The following is a 17,663-nucleotide window of genomic DNA, read 5'->3' on the forward strand; positions in this document are numbered from 1 at the left end:
TATGATCAGTTTTAACAAGTTCTTTTATATAAAGAAAATATTACATACAGGAGAGAAGAAAATATATAATGGCCAGACTGGGGCTCAAACCAGATGTCCTACTGATTGAGGTACATTTAACCATATAAAATTACCCAGTAATAATGAGAGAATTTAACCTTGTTGTATGACCTTAAATGATTTCAGGAGTTCCTTGTAGCCGTGGGAATCAGAGGTGGAACTCTCCGTCACAAAATGGCAGCGGCAGATCAGAGCTGGATTTCACAGGTAAAATATCTGCTACAATAACGATTAAAAAGTTGAGATCTCTCCTGCTGGTTTCATCAATTTTTTACTATTAAAGGTAGAAATATATTGCAGTACATAGTTGGTTTAATTTTAAATTAAAATTAAATAGATTATCCAGTCAAAATCAACAACAGATGGGGGGGGGGGGGGAAATGGTCTATTAATTGTTAGTACCTCACTTGACAGAATACTGGATTCTGATTGGGTTCTATTTGCAATAGTGCCAGGGAAAGTGGGCACTATTGAAATGGCGCAAGATTGAATGTGATTCTATTGTGATGTCACTATTACATGACGTCATTATATTGTTGCACTTGGATCAAGACGTCAAGATGTCGGTGTGGTTTTTGGAAAGAAAAAAAATGCATGTATTGTTTTTCTACAAAAGACAGTTTACTAGTTTTATACTGATCTACTTTAAATCCTCAGGAAAAAACAAATCTCAAAGAACCACATTTTTCTGCGACAATTTATATATTGTTCTGAAAATGTGTCAACATGTTGTGGAAGTGGGGATAGTGCAGTGTCCCTTGAAGTGTTTCTCTTACGATGAAATGAAAAGGGGTCATACACATGTCAGGGTGATGTACTGAACCCATTATGGCCTGGTTAAGAGGCCACTGTTGCCTCATAATATTGTCTGATTATGAAATACTACCCTCTTTTTAAAAGAAAAGTAGGAACAATAACTGTTGTTTGAAAACTGAAAAACCAATGGTTTTCTAAGACTGAGCTTAAATTTAATGGCAATTATAGAATTATAGAAAACATTCTATTGAAATAAACTTTTCACAATTTATTCTTCAGATATTAGCATTCCTAGATGTGAAGGATTATGATATACTGGGATATACGATGGCTAAAGTATTGACAGAGCTACATGTACATCTGTGGGACTGTGCTGTGGATTATAGGTAGGTAACATACAGATGGAGTCTATATGATGGCTAAAGTATTGACAGAGCTACATGTACATCTGTGGGACTGTGCTGTGGATTATAGGTAGGTAACATACAGATGGAGTCTATATGATGGCTTAAGTATTGACAGAGCTACATGTACATCTGTGGGGCTGTGTTGTGGATTATAGGTAGGTGACATACAGATGGAGTCTATACAATGGCTAAAGTATTGACAGAGCTACATGTACATCTGTGGGGCTGTACAATGGATTATAGGTAGGTAACATACAGATGGAGTCTATACGATGGCTAAAGTATTGACAGAGCTACATGTACATCTGTGGGGCTGTGCTGTGGATTATAGGTAGGTAACATACAGATGGAGTCTATATGATGGCTAAAGTATTGACAGAGCTACATGTACATCTGTGGGGCTGTGCTGTGGATTATAGGTAGGTAACATACAGATGGAGTCTATACGATGGCTAAAGTATTGACAGAGCTACATGTACATCTGTGGGGCTGTGCTGTGGATTATAGGTAGGTAACATACAGATGGAGTCTATATGATGGCTGAAGTATTGACAGAGCTACATGTACATCTGTGGGGCTGTGCTGTGGATTATAGGTAGGTGACATACAGATGGAGTCTATACAATGGCTAAAGTATTGACAGAGCTACATGTACATCTGTGGGACTGTGCTGTGGATTATAGGTAGGTAACATACAGATGGAGTCTATACAATGGCTAAAGTATTGACAGAGCTACATGTACATCTGTGGGACTGTGCTGTGGATTATAGGTAGGTAACATACAGATGGAGTCTATATGATGGCTGAAGTATTGACAGAGCTACATGTACATCTGTGGGACTGTGCTGTGGATTATAGGTAGGTAACATACAGATGGAGTCTATACGATGGCTAAAGTATTGACAGAGCTACATGTACATCTGTGGGACTGTGCTGTGGATTATAGGTAGGTGACATACAGATGGAGTCTATATGATGGCTGAAGTATTGACAGAGCTACATTATTAGTTTATATAGTCAGTTACTGACCCCTATAAAGGCATAGAGGGTCAGTAAGATTTATAGGGGGCGAGGGCGTAGCCCGAGCCTCCTATACTTCTTACTGACCCTCTATGCGTTTATAGGGGGTCAGTAACTGACTATATAACGATTTATCACATCGAGGACCATTTATTTGTTTTATTAATTCTTTGTTTCCTATTTGTTTGGTCAAGAATCTGAAATCAAACTTAAATCAATCTGGCACGAATGATAACAAACAATCGCCACTTTTGAAATAATTGGCCTATGCTAAATATTTATCAATGTATTTCTTTCAAGAATTTTCAAATATACTGTATAAGGAACCTACAGAATAATAATGAATATTTCATAAATCAACAATAATTTCGACATTTCTATGTGCACAGTAGGCCTACCTCAATACGACACCAGACCGTCTGTATATTGAAAGCATCACAAACAAGAGTGACACAAACATCCATCTAACATTTTAAGCACAATCTCCTTGATCATCTGTGCATTCTCGCTGAGATAATCACTTAAAAGTTATGCCGATAAATTGATTGTAGAGTGAAGATTGATCTGTAGGTACGAACACCTTCATTTGTTTATAATCACAGTCTAGAACACGCTTGAATTGTTACGTTTGACTTTCGCCACGTCATCAACTTTCAAACTGGCGTAGGGGAAGCAACTCGTATTTAAAAAAATGCATTTCATCCTTAAATTTGAAGTATTAAAACGATTTAAAATTATTTTTACACAAAAATTAACAAGTATCTTAAATATATAGTTTTTAACCCTGGGATCTCCTGTTTCCCCTTTGGGAGGGGGTCAAGTTTACTATAGTTTATATAGAAAAAACACATTAATGAACATTTTTTGCTCAATTTTCATAGGAAATGAGTCAAACTTGGTTAGAATTATTAGCCTGAGATAGCATTTTAATATCATATCCACATTGGTCCTGGCCGACCCCCTGGGGGCATAGGGGCCGGGCTAAAAAAAGGGGTCAAATAGGCTAAAACTTCAAAAATCTTCTAAAATTCTGGATATAGTAGAATCAAATAATTATAGATGGAAAGGTCTTCAGGTGTTTTATAAAAACTGAATTATATGACCTTGGGGTCTCACGTTACCCCCTGGGGAGGGGTCAAGTTTACTTTAGTTTATATAGGAAAAACATATTTGTGAACATTATTTGCCCAATTTTCGTAGGAAATTAGTCAAACTTGATTAGAATTATTAGCCAAGATATAGCATTTTAACATCCATATCCGTCCTCGATGACCTCCTGGGGGACCAGAGGGGCAGGACCAAACAGGGTCAAATTGATTAAAATTTCAAAAAATACCTCTAAGTTCACAGGTTTGATGGAAGCAAATACTTTTCATAGTCTAAAAAGGTCAAATTTATAAATCACTGACCAACTTCAAGACCCAGCATATAGTGTTTATATATATATATGTCTTTAATTTGTTTCATTATTTGTTTCATTATATATTCTAACTCAGGTGACCGTTAAGGCCCATGGGCCTCTTGTTGATGATTGTAACTGTTAATTGGACTAATAACTCCTACTTACCTAGTCCTAATAATTTTTAGGTTGGTTTTATTTGCGGGGATTTAATTTTGCTATATTTGTAGTCAAGTTAATTTCTGCAACCTTAAGTAACCGCATATAAAAAGAAATGCTAAGAGAAAGTATTGCTCTTTACTGTTAGAAATGGATAAATACCTGAACATTTCTCCCAACGAATTAGTACCATCAAGGAGATTGATTTTCTGTTTCAGGCCACTCCATATCAAGACCAAAGCAGTGTTAATGGCCGAAAGCTTTAGTATCTCCAGTAATATTATAGCTGAGTCTCCAACATCTCTCCTAAGGTATGTACTGATGGTTTTGATTTTTAGAATCTGAAGAATTTCTTGCTTAAAAGTTACTCATTACCATCAATGGATTTCAAGAAGTCCACTTGGTTGGTAATTTATACTATGATCCATTACTTGGTAATTTATACTATGATCCATTACTTGGTAATTTATACTATGATCCATTACTTGGTAATTTATACTATGATCCATTACTTGGTAATTTATACTATGATCCATTACTTTACTTGGTAATTTATACTATGATCCATTACTTGGTAATTTATACTATGATCCATTACTTGGTAATTTATACTATGATCCATTACTTGGTAATTTATACTATGATCCATTACTTAAAACTTTGGTAATTTATACTATGATCCATTACTTGGTAATTTATACTATGATCCATTACTTGGTAATTTATACTATGATCCATTACTTAAAACATTTTGGTAATTTATACTATGATCCATTTCTTGGTAATTTATACTATGATCCATTACTTGGTAATTTATACTATGATCCATTACTTGGTAATTTATACTATGATCCATTACTTGGTAATTTATACTATGATCCATTACTTGGTAATTTATACTATGATCCATTACTTAAAACTTTGGTAATTTATACTATGATCCATTACTTAAAACTTTGGTAATTTATACTATGATCCATTACTTAAAACTTTGGTAATTTATACTATGATCCATTACTTGGTAATTTATACTATGATCCATTACTTGGTAATTTATACTATGATCCATTACTTGGTAATTTATACTATGATCCATTACTTGGTAATTTATACTATGATCCATTACTTGGTAATTTATACTATGATCCATTACTTGGTAATTTATACTATGATCCATTACTTAAAACTTTGGTAATTTATACTATGATCCATTACTTAAAACATTTGGTAATTTTTATACTATGATTCCATTACTTGGTGATTTATACTATGATCCATTACTTAAAACTTTGGTAATTTATACTATGATCCATTACTTAAAACTTTGGTAATTTATACTATGATCCATTACTTGGTGATTTATACTTTGATCCATTACTTAAAACTTTGGTAATTTATACTATGATCCATTACTTGGTGATTTATACTATGATCCATTACTTAAAACTTTGGTAATTTATACTATGATCCATTACTTGGTGATTTATACTATGATCCATTACTTAAAAACTTTGGTAAAATTTATACTATGATCCATTACTTGGTAATTTATACTATGATCCATTACTTGGTAATGTATACTATGATCCATTACTTGTTTAAATTTATACTATGATCCATTACTTGGTAATGTATACTCTGATCCATTACTTGGTAATTTATACTATGATCCATTACTTGGTAATTTATACTATGATCTATTACTTGGTAATTTATACTATGATCCATTACTTGGTAATGTATACTATGATCAATTACTTGGTAATTTTATACTATGATCCATTACTTGGTAATTTATACTATGATCCATTACTTGGTAATGTATACAATGATCCATTACTTGGTAATTTATACTATGATCCATTACTTGGTAATTTATACTATGAATTTATTACTTGGTAATTTATACTATGATCCATTACTTAAAAACTTTGGTAATTTATACTATGATCCATTACTTAAAACCTTGGTAATTTATACTATGATCCATTACTTGGTAATTTATACTATGATCCATTACTTGGTAATGTATACTATGATCCATTACTTGGTAATTTATACTATGATCCATTACTTGGTAATTTTATACTATGATCCATTACTTGGTAATTTATACTATGATCCATTACTTGGTAATGTATACTATGATCCATTACTTGGTAATTTATACTATGATCCATTACTTAAAACTTTGGTAATTTCTACTATGATCCATTAATTGGTAATGTATACTATGATCCATTACTTGGTAATTTATACTATGATCCATTACTTGGTAATTGTAATGTACTATGATCCAATTACTTGGTAATTTATACTATGATCCATTACTTTTGGTAATGTATACTATGATCCATTACTTGGTAATTTATACTATGATCCATGTAACTTGGTAATTATACTATGATCCCATTACTTGGTAATTTATACTATGATCCATTACTTAAAACTTTGGTAATTTATACTATGATCCATTACTTTGGTAATTTATACTATGATCCATTACATTATCTTAAAAACTTGGTAAATTTTATACTATGATCCAATTACTTAAAACTTTTCCCCAGACTTTTCACAGTGGCAGCTAATTAATGTTACATGTTTCCTTGTGTATCTAGGTTAATTGTATTTGTAGATTTTATGAGAATATGCTGACTCCTTAAGTTCCGTACACAATAATTCATGTTTTGAATAATGGTTGACTATTCCTTTTCTAAAAACATGTTAACACAATTCCAAACTCAAAAAGATGGTTAGAGACAAAAGACTTTAGGAATGACCTTATTTTGTTTTTCCGTGAAGGTCACACTTGGAAACTCTGGGTAGAGGATGCTATGTTTCAAGTTACAACAAATTGATTGAGAAGTATGATTATATGAATAGACCTCTTCTGTGATAATATGTCAGCATAATTATCCTCATAAGACTTACCGAGGTAAAATGTATGCATTCCCCCTCAATGACTTATAGAAATTGGTAAATAGAGCAAGTATGTATACTTCATAGATGCTTTAGTATATAAATTTCCAGGATGTAAAATCCTTGTAAGACTTACCGTTGTAAACATTCAAACCCTCAGTTTTGCTATACTAGATCAGTATTGTATGTGATTATCAATTATTTGTGTCCAGATTATGTATGTGTGGCATGACTTGGAGAGGTTTGAAAACTATCCCTGCGATTCAGTGATGGCAAAGATTTGGTAAGCCTAGCAATGGCAAATTGTAAACACAGGGTATCAATTTTCACCAAAATCGTTTGACATTTTTTAAACTTTACCTTTTAAATCAACATCGTTCATGGCATATAGTTGTATAAGAAAGCAGGGGGCAATAGGATTAGATATTTTAACTGTTAATAAAAGGTTTTTCAGTTATTTTGAGGTGTGAGACAGGCCTTATTGATAATTTGTACACAACCTATAGAGCTGTTTGAATTTAATAAGATTTATTTAAAGAAACCATACAATTACGGGTAAATAGCTGTGTTGAAATCAATATGTTTCTTATTTTGGTGTTACAGAAATTTCCTAAGACTGATTTGAAGGTCCTGACAAACCGACTTAACCTACGGACATGTTCAGATTCCTGTAAGGCCCTGATGGAACTCATACAGTACTTTGCCAGTGACGGGGGATCTGTACGCTAGGGAAGGTACACCCAGTATAGGGGGACAGTACCCAGGATCTGGCGATAGGTGATGAGGTAACCAGACTTTAAAATATTGTTTACATAGTCGATATACAGGATACAGAGGAATTTGTACTTTAAAGTAATATGTTAACAGGCATAACAGTAGCTTTAATTGAATCTTAATTTTTTATGCGAAAAGGCTTAATATTAGCTTTAATTATTCAGTTAATGATTTTAATTATGTATCACATATCAATGAATACAAGATTCAGCTAATTTAATGTTACATTTTCCTTCCAAACAGGTAATTCCAGGACAGATTCACTATGAGAATATGCTGACTCTTAAGTTCCTCACAATAATTCATGAACCTATTTGAATAATGTTGATATTTTTGTAGCTACAGGAATCTTCCTCTACAGAATGTGGGAATCGGGGAGACAGTAGGAACCGACTGTGTAAATGGTCATCATATGGAACTCTTCATAGACTTATGTTAGAGTCTCAACAGACCATAAGTATGTATCTTCATAGACCTATAGTGGTAAATAGTCAAGTATTTATCCTCATAGACTTATAGTGGTAAATAGTCCCCCTCATAGACTTATAGTGGTAAATAGTCAAGTATGTATCCTTGTAGACTTACCGTGGTAAATAGTCCCCCTCATAGACTTATAGTGGTAAATAGTCAAGTATGTATCCTCATAGACTTATAGTGGTAAATAGTCCCCCTCATAGACTTATAGTGGTAAATAGTCAAGTATGTATCCTCATAGACTTATAGTGGTAAATAGTCAAGTATGTATCCTTGTAGACTTATAGTGGTAAATAGTCCCCCTCATAGACTTATAGTGGTAAATAGTCAAGTATGTATCCTCATAGACTTATAGTGGTAAATAGTCCCCCTCATAGACTTACTGTTGTAAATAGTCCCCCTCATAGACTTATAGTGGTAAATAGTCAAGTATGTATCCTCGGAGACTTATAATGGTAAATAGTTACATATGTACCCCTCATTGGCTTGTTCTGGTAAAAATAGAATATTTTGCTAGAGATGATATTTTCTTCCACCACCAAATTGAAACTGGGCACATCATTAAATGACTAGATATTGGACCAAAGTATATTTGATAACATATATTAGAGTAGAATAATTTAACTGTGTAAAATACAAGATGAAAGTCTGTTTAAGTTTATATGAAGCCTAATATTCACACTCCTTTTACATTGATTTAAATAGATCACCCTGAGAAGGGTTCCCCGTCGTCGACTACCCAAGTTTACTTTGTTACCAATGGTGGAGCTACATCACAGCCAGTTCCACCTGCTGGAGGAATCCGACCAATCGTGATATCCGACAGTGCTGACTCGTTTGCTAGTAGTGCTTTGTCAGAGCGAATGGAGGTGATGAGTGATGATGAGGAATTCTGTGTCATCGATGACCCGGGGCTTGGTATCATGGTTAGTCAATTTTAGTCTATTTTAATGTGTGGTCACTCTATATTAGTCAGTATTTATGTATTTTAATTTTATTAAGTGCATAAAAAATTTCGTGCTTTCATGGACAATTTTTAATTTGTGAATTATTACAATACATATAAGATTATAGCTAGTGCAGTTCATCCTTCCAACTCAATTTTGATGATTATTTATATACTATACATGAAAAGCATGATATATTTGATTTGAAAAGCATTGTTTTTAAAGCACTGCTTATGAAGAGAGCAAAAAGAAGATAGTAATATTCAACACCTGAATTTCATGATATGTGATATTATTAAAACACTAAAATCTACGCACACAAAAACCAGAACATAACCAAAGTAATTTTATTGATATAGCCACCTGATGGTGAGCCAGTTATCCGTGTGTTGGTAACTGACCCTATAGAGATAAAGGAGAACTACTTCAGCCAGCCCCTGGGTCGGACTGACCTTCTAAAGGCCCCTGACCACTATCCACTGGCCGAGCAGAGGTACACTCTGAAGGAGATGACTCTGGTCTGGTACATGTATGGAGGGAGTGACTTCAGGCACAGTGACCTCTCAAATACACAAGGTAGTGGGTAACATAGCAAACTATTAATATAATAAGGTATTATCTTGATAAAATCTCTACATTAGTTTAATACACAACAAATCAACCCAAAGAAAAGTTATTTCTATCTCTGTGATTATTTGTAGGTTGTATTTATTAGGGGAAAATTAAAATGAAAACAGAGCTATGGCTTTTAATTAGTCAATGAAAAAGAACAATAGGCTAAGTCATTTATATGATAAACCAGTCATTTATACACAACATATATTAGAACAAGCCTAGGGTAATATTGATAGAAAAGAATCGATACCACATATATTTCCTTTATACTTCTCAATCAATACCAATTATTATATTTTTCTTTGTTCTCAGAAAAAGAAGTTGTGTATTCTACCAGATCAAAGGACCATGGGTAAGTATTAACTACTGAGAAATAGAATTTGTCAGGGGGAATTTCAACCTACCTCACTTACTTGCATTTATATTTCACATGTACATTGGTAATGTTGAAGCATGATTATTTCCTATCTTTAGATTGTACGTACAGGAACTCCATTGTAACTCATAAAAATGAATCTTGCTGCCTCTAGACATTAAGGGGTTTAAAAGCTTCCTAGTTGTATCCTTAGGTGTTGAAACTGAACAGAATATGCATTTTACTGTCCATGGCATATAAAGCTTCATGTGATAAGCAGTGTTTTGATTGATTTACACATAAAACCACGGTAATACAAAAATCCTTTATACATATTCACATCTATATATTTGTTACAGTGATGGCTCGCCCCTCCTGGGTATGCGCTATACCACTAGGTCTAATACAGAGAATGTAAATAGGTCACCTCACCGATCTCGTGGTGGACCGGGCCGAGATACCGCTACTCTGATGGAACTCCAGCTCACCAAGGTTAGTTTACAGGTCAAAGTCAAAGTACAAGATCAGTATATTGTTCAAGGTCACAATAAGTAATGAGGTTCCGGGCAAGGTCATTATACTGATTAAGGTTGATATACAGGTTAATGCCAATTTATACCAGTCTATATGTCTTAGCTTAGAGTTGAGATCAGTAGTAATGTCAAAGTCAATGTAAGCTACAGGTCAGAGATACAAATATTGACAACATAATGAATTTGGTAATGTTCATAATAATTTCTATGATTATAACAAGAAATTCTTTGGAATTTGGATCAAAATAAATAGTAGATTTCCTTATTTTGAGTAAGACACTAGTGGATTAATCCTATATAGGTCCAGATGCAGTATGAGAAGTACCCCAGTAACACAGAGCAGGCCTCTAGACAAATCCTCCTCATTAATGACCTAGAACTACGTGACCGACTCTCCAGCTCAAATATCAACAAGTTTCTGTATCGCTACTCATCGGAGACCATGCCAAGGCAGTCTAATGCAAATATGGTAGGATTTCTTAATCTGGAAAAAATTTGATATTACAAACTTTGGTTATTGTAAGTTATTTGCTTTGAGACGTATACATATTTTGTCAAAATTTTTCCTTTTCAATGGTTTTGATATTTATAAAATGTTTCTACAAGTGTAAGTACATGCTAAAATGAAAAAAAAGTGGGTAATGTTTTCTATTTTAAGTGTATGATAACGTATTTTTATGATAACGCTCAATTTAAAGGTAAAATTTGATATTTCTGTTCTGTAATTACTCATGTTTGAATGATAGCTTTAGCTAATCTCATCAATATAATTGTCTATCCTTCATTGCAGCTCCTAGTGAAAGCCATACACACACGCCCAGATCCCTCTGTGAGGGCGGAAGAGTGTGCTCTCAGAATCTCTGTTCAACCACTCCGACTCAATGTGGATCAGGTAAACTATCCTTATGGCATACATATTCTGTTGAGATGTTTTATACTAATTGTCTGAATTTCAGAAAATGACTTTATTTTCTGGTTTTGTAGTGTAAGTGATTCACTATTAAAACTTTCAAGAAACATTGAATAATTCAAGGTATGTTAAACAGGAGTAAAAATGTCTAATTAAATGACATTGATGTCCATTTATTAATATAAATAAGTTATCATGATTGTTGATGTATAATTAAATGACATTGATGTCCATTTATTAATATAAATAAGTTATCATGATTGTTGATGTATAATTAAATGACATTGATGTCCATTTATTAATATAAATAAATTATCATGATTGTTGATGTATAATTAAATGACATTGATGTCCATTTATTAATATAAATAAGTTATCATGATTGTTGATGTATAATTAAATGACATTGATGTCCATTTATTAATATAAATAAGTTATCATGATTGTTGATGTATAATTAAATGACATTGATGTCCATTTATTAATATAAATAAATTATCATGATTGTTGATGCATAATTAAATGACATTGATGTCCATTTATTAATATATAAATAAATTATCATGATTGTTGATGCATAATTAAATGACATTGATGTCCATTTATTAATATAAATAAATTATCATGATTGTTGATGTATAATTAAATGACATTGATGTCCATTTATTAATATAAATAAATTATCATGATTGTTGATGTATAATTAAATGACATTGATGTCCATTTATTAATATAAATAAGTTATCATGATTGTTGATGTATAATTAAATGACATTGATGTCCATTTATTAATATAAATAAATTATCATGATTGTTGATGTATAATTAAATGACATTGATGTCCATTTATTAATATAAATAAATTATCATGATTGTTGATGTATAATTAAATGACATTGATGTCCATTTATTAATATAAATAAATTATCATGATGTTGATGTATAATTAAATGACATTGATGTCCATTTATTAATATAAATAAGTTATCATGATTGTTGATGTATAATTAAATGACATTGATGTCCATTTATTAATATAAATAAAGTTATCATGATTGTTGATGTATAATTAAATGACATTGATGTCCATTTATTAATATAAATAAAATTATCATGATTGTTGATGTATAATTAAATGACATTGATGTCCATTTATTAAATATAAATAAGTTATCATGATTGTTGATGTATAATTAAATGACATTTGTCCATTTATTATAATTATATGATATTATCCATTTATTAATATAAATAAGTTATCATGATTGTTGATGTATAATTAAATGACATTGATGTCCATTTATTAATATAAATAAATTATCATGATTGTTGATGTATAATTAAATGACATTGATGTCCATTTATTAATATAAATTATCATGATTGTTGATGTATAATTAAATGACATTGATGTCCATTTATTAATATAAATAAATTATCATGATTGTTGATGTATAATTAAATGACATTGATGTCCATTTATTAATATAAATAAGTTATCATGATTGTTGATGTATAATTAAATGACATTGATGTCCATTTATTAATATAAATAAATTATCATGATTGTTGATGTATAATTAAATGACATTGATGTCCATTTATTAATATAAATAAATTATCATGATTGTTGATGTATAATTAAATGACATTGATGTCCATTTATTAATATAAATAAATTATCATGATTGTTGATGTATAATTAAATGACATTGATGTCCATTTATTAATATAAATAAATTATCATGATTGTTGATGTATAATTAAATGACATTGATGTCCATTTATTAATATAAATAAATTATCATGATTGTTGATGTATAATTAAATGACATTGATGTCCATTTATAATATAAATAATTATCATGATTGTTGATGTATAATTAAATGACATTGATGTCCATTTATTAATATAAATAAATTATCATGATTGTTGATGTATAATTAAATGACATTGATGTCCATTTATTAATATAAATAAATTATCATGATTGTTGATGTATAATTAAATGACATTGATGTCCATTTTATTAATATAAAAATTATCATGATTGTTGATGTATAAATAAATGACATTGATGTCCATTTATTAATATAAATAAGTTATCATGATTGTTGATGTATAATTAAATGACATTGATGTCCATTTATTAATATAAATAAATTATCATGATTGTTGATGTATAATTAAATGACATTGATGTCCATTTATTAATATAAATAAATTATCATGATTGTTGATGTATAATTAAATGACATTGATGTCCATTTATTAATATAAAATAAATTATCATGATTGTTGATGTATAATTAAATGACATTGATGTCCATTTATTAATATAAATAATTATCATGATTGTTGATGTATAATTAAATGACATTGATGTCCATTTATTAATATAAATAAATTATCATGATTGTTGATGTATAATTAAATGACATTGATGTCCATTTATTAATATAAATAAATTATCATGATTGTTGATGTATAATTAAATGACATTGATGTCCATTTATTAATATAAATAAATTATCATGATTGTTGATGTATAATTAAATGACATGATGTCCATTGATGTCCATTATTAGATTGTGATGTATAATTAAATGACATTGATGTTTATCATGATTGTTGATGTATAATTAAATGACATTGATGTCCATTTATTAATATAAATAAATTTATCATGATTGTTGATGTATAATTAAATGACATTGATGTCCATTTATTAATATAAATAAATTATCATGATTGTTGATGTATAATTAAATGACATTGATGTCCATTTATTAATATAAATAAATTATCATGATTGTTGATGTATAATTAAATGACATTGATGTCCATTTATTAATATAAATAAATTATCATGATTGTTGAATAGAATATTTAATGAGGTATTCTTAATTTTCCTTTCCAGGATTCCCTTGCCTTCCTGAAAACTTTTTTCACAGAGGTGTCCGGAGGGGGAGGTCACTCTAACCCAAATCCCTCCCCACCAGAATCTGATGTCAAACCAAGGTCAAGATCGGCCTCGGGGGCTAATGCTCCCTCTCCTCCTCCACCTGTCATGGTCGTCGGTCAGCCAGATCTCCTCCACCACCTGTCATGGTCGTCGGTCAGCCAGAGGTTGTGGAGGAGGACACTGATCCACAGGAACTATTGATGAGGTTTGATGAGCTACAGGAAGAGCGTCTGGGAGGGGAGATAACTGATGATGACCCTGCTCCAGGAAATGAAAACACACCGACACGGGTTGTAGAGGAGACACCTTATCAGCCAGTATTCTTCAAGTAAGATATATTAGTGCTTATTTACAGGTTATATTGAAACCAAATATCCTGTAATTTATGTATAATTGCATAGTAGAAAATATCTACATTTTCTTCTGCAACCTTTATTATTTTCAAGCTTTGAGGCTCTTTTTACCAGTTGAAAGATTAGCCAATCGGTGATTTATTTTAATTAAAATTGGATTCATATGGTATTGAATTGCATTGCCCAACATCTACTTAAGTAGCATGATTCTGTTTTCTAAAGCAAAAATTTTAAGATTTGAATTTAAAAACAAGATCAGCAGAGACAGACAGCAATCTTTAACTGTGTTTCAGGTCTTTCATATTTTCACCTGATGTGCCAATTAGATTAGATTATACAGGAAAGAAGAGAGTTGATCGAGAACATGTAAGTTTATATAATCAATTTTGATTTAAAGTTTAGAAATGTAAATTTATTTGAAACAATATTGTTAATATTTCAATAAATGTAAGTTTTATTGACAAATTAACAATTAAAGTAGAACAAATATAAATTATTTAAAGATAAAAGTAAACTTACTGTCTAAATAATCTTTGCTATTGAATTTGGAATCAATACAATGGGAATAAAGATATTTTAGGGTAGATAGAATTGATTATTTGATAGATATTGCATTAATAATCTTGTTTAGCTCTGATCAGTATAATGTGGAAAGATTTATAATAGAATCTTATTGTTTCTGGCTCAGGGTACCCTTACAGGACTGTTAGCAGGGCTGGCCCAGCTTAATTGTTCTGAGTTAAAATTGAAAGGAATTAATTACCAGCATGGGTAAGGTTACCTATACTCATATGTATATAACTCTGAATTTTGTGGATGATTACAGTGAGATAAGACTGTTTAAAATTCTTCTTCCCAATAAGTATATCATATATAGTAATAGTATGTCCATATTGTAAATTTCTTAATGGTCTTAATGAAACTGATCATAATTTTATAATGGCCTATGGGTGAAATATGGTTGTTTTTTAAATATGAATTCTTTAATGCTATCATTTGAATATTATTTCCGAAATTGTAAATCTTTTGGTGTGACTCCTAAGCAATTGTAAAACCAATTATAATTTATACACAATGAAATTCGTAATGATATAAAGTATGTTTAATGATTGGTTGATATATTAATTCAGGTTGCTAGGCTTCGACCGTCTGCTCCAGTACACAGCCAATGAGTGGTTGACAGACATCAGAAAGAACCAGCTCCCCAGTATACTTGGTGGTGTTGGACCTATGCACTCCTTTGTCCAGCTTGGTATGCTTTCCCTGTATCACTTTTGTCATAGTGTTATAGTTCTACCCATGTCTATCTTATCTCATCCAGTCCTCTCCGTCCTTCTGCATCCAGTGCAGGTTTCATAAGGAGATAGGGGCTAGTCTCCTATAACAATGGTAAAATCATTGGATATGAATATTTCATACCGTATAAAGTCTATTTTGTGTACTTTTAACAAAATCAATAACATTCTATAAAGTCCATTTCATTTACGTTCAACAAAATTGGTAACATTCCGCAAAATCTATTTTGTGTACTTTTGTCAAATTGAATACATTTAAAAACATTTTCTTACTAAAAAGTCCATTTTGTGTAGTTTCAATATACTTTTCGTGTCTGATGCAGCCCAGGGTATGAAGGATCTGTTCTGGCTGCCTGTAGAACAGTACAGGAAAGATGGGCGTATTGTCCGTGGTATCCAGCGTGGAGCCAGCTCATTTACAACCTCTACAGCTATGGCTGTACTGGAACTGACCAACAGAGTCGTTCAGTCTGTACAGGTAAGGTCATCTCAGGTACTGAAGGGATCTTTCTTTCCCCTCAAATTTCATATGTGATAGTTAAAAGTTCAGAAAGTACTGAAGGGATCTTTCTCAAATTTCCCCTAGGACCCTAGTTGTGCATATTGCATTTTGGGAGCGATCGGTCAACAAGATTGCTGACTGGCGGCCATCTTGGATATTGATAGTTAAAGTTTGTTACCGCTATTTCTCACAAAGTACTGAAGGAATCTTTCTCAAATTTTATATGTGTGTTCCCCTAGGACCCTAGTTGTGCATATTGCATTTTGGGACAGATCGGTCAACAAGATGGCTGAATGACTGCCATCTTGGATTTTGATAGTTAAAGTTTGTTACCGCTATTTCTCAGAAAGTACTGAAGGGATTTTTCTCAAATTTCATGTGCAGGTTCCTGAAGGGGTCTAGTGCATTTTCGGACTTATCGGTCAGCAAGATGATCGACAGGTATAGCCATCTTGGATTTTGATCATTGAAGTTTGTTACTGCTACATATCTCAGAAAGTACTGAAAGTATCTTTCTCAAGTTTCATATATAGTATGTAGTAAAAGTTTGAAAAGCAGGGAAAAGATCCCTCTTTCTATTGTCAGACATAGATCATTCTTTGGTGGGCGCCAAGATCCCTCTGGGATTTTTGTGTCATGAATTCTGAGAGATTAATATAATTATATGATTAAAATGATTACATATAATGTACACTTTCATCTTCAATTGACATATTTTAAATTGACTTTGAATATACGGTTAGATATGTTTCTGTTGCATGATAAATCATGCGATTATAAAGATGTCAGTATCCTTCTCCATCGGTACTTAACAATATGCTGATAGTATCAAATGATACAATTCCTTCTCTATTGCTCTATACAGTATGTAGCTGAGGTGACTTTTGATATGGTATCCCCTGGGCCAAGTGTACGTACAAAGGGCCTGAGGAGAAGAAAGAAATATGGACGCTCTGGTCAGCCCGCTGACCTCAGAGAAGGAATGACCAATGCTTATATTGTGTTAAAGGAGGTGGGTGCTCATAGAACATAAAGTCAATAGAAAATTTTTACTGTCTTCATTACTAGTACTGTACCTATAAACAAAACAGTCTCTCTATATTTTATTTTTGGAAGTGGAAGCGCAGAAATACTTTTAAACAGATATATGTGAGTAAAAGTTAAAGACAAAATTAGAATGCTAGGTGTATGGAATTCTAACATATTTATATGAAACTT

At 31.6% G+C, this 17,663-nt stretch overlaps 1 protein-coding gene across 1 annotated transcript in view; it reads left to right on the plus strand.

Moving 5' to 3' along the window:
- Positions 1–17,663, plus strand: part of LOC138319644 (autophagy-related protein 2 homolog B-like) — a 65,764-nt gene that overhangs the window by 41,917 nt on the left and 6,184 nt on the right. The window contains 22 exon segments of the mRNA XM_069262793.1: positions 187–267; positions 1,096–1,202; positions 4,021–4,113; positions 6,605–6,624; positions 6,934–7,004; positions 7,325–7,432; positions 7,434–7,469; positions 7,471–7,506; positions 7,835–7,952; positions 8,675–8,895; positions 9,276–9,492; positions 9,844–9,883; positions 10,246–10,378; positions 10,721–10,888; positions 11,210–11,311; positions 14,251–14,395; positions 14,434–14,623; positions 14,942–15,014; positions 15,337–15,419; positions 15,779–15,900; positions 16,267–16,421; positions 17,311–17,457. Of these exon segments, the coding sequence (XP_069118894.1) occupies positions 187–267; positions 1,096–1,202; positions 4,021–4,113; positions 6,605–6,624; positions 6,934–7,004; positions 7,325–7,432; positions 7,434–7,469; positions 7,471–7,506; positions 7,835–7,952; positions 8,675–8,895; positions 9,276–9,492; positions 9,844–9,883; positions 10,246–10,378; positions 10,721–10,888; positions 11,210–11,311; positions 14,251–14,395; positions 14,434–14,623; positions 14,942–15,014; positions 15,337–15,419; positions 15,779–15,900; positions 16,267–16,421; positions 17,311–17,457 (2,466 nt within the window).

This window comes from Argopecten irradians, chromosome 3, assembly GCF_041381155.1.
Source record: "Argopecten irradians isolate NY chromosome 3, Ai_NY, whole genome shotgun sequence".
Lineage (NCBI taxonomy): Eukaryota > Metazoa > Mollusca > Bivalvia > Pectinida > Pectinidae > Argopecten > Argopecten irradians.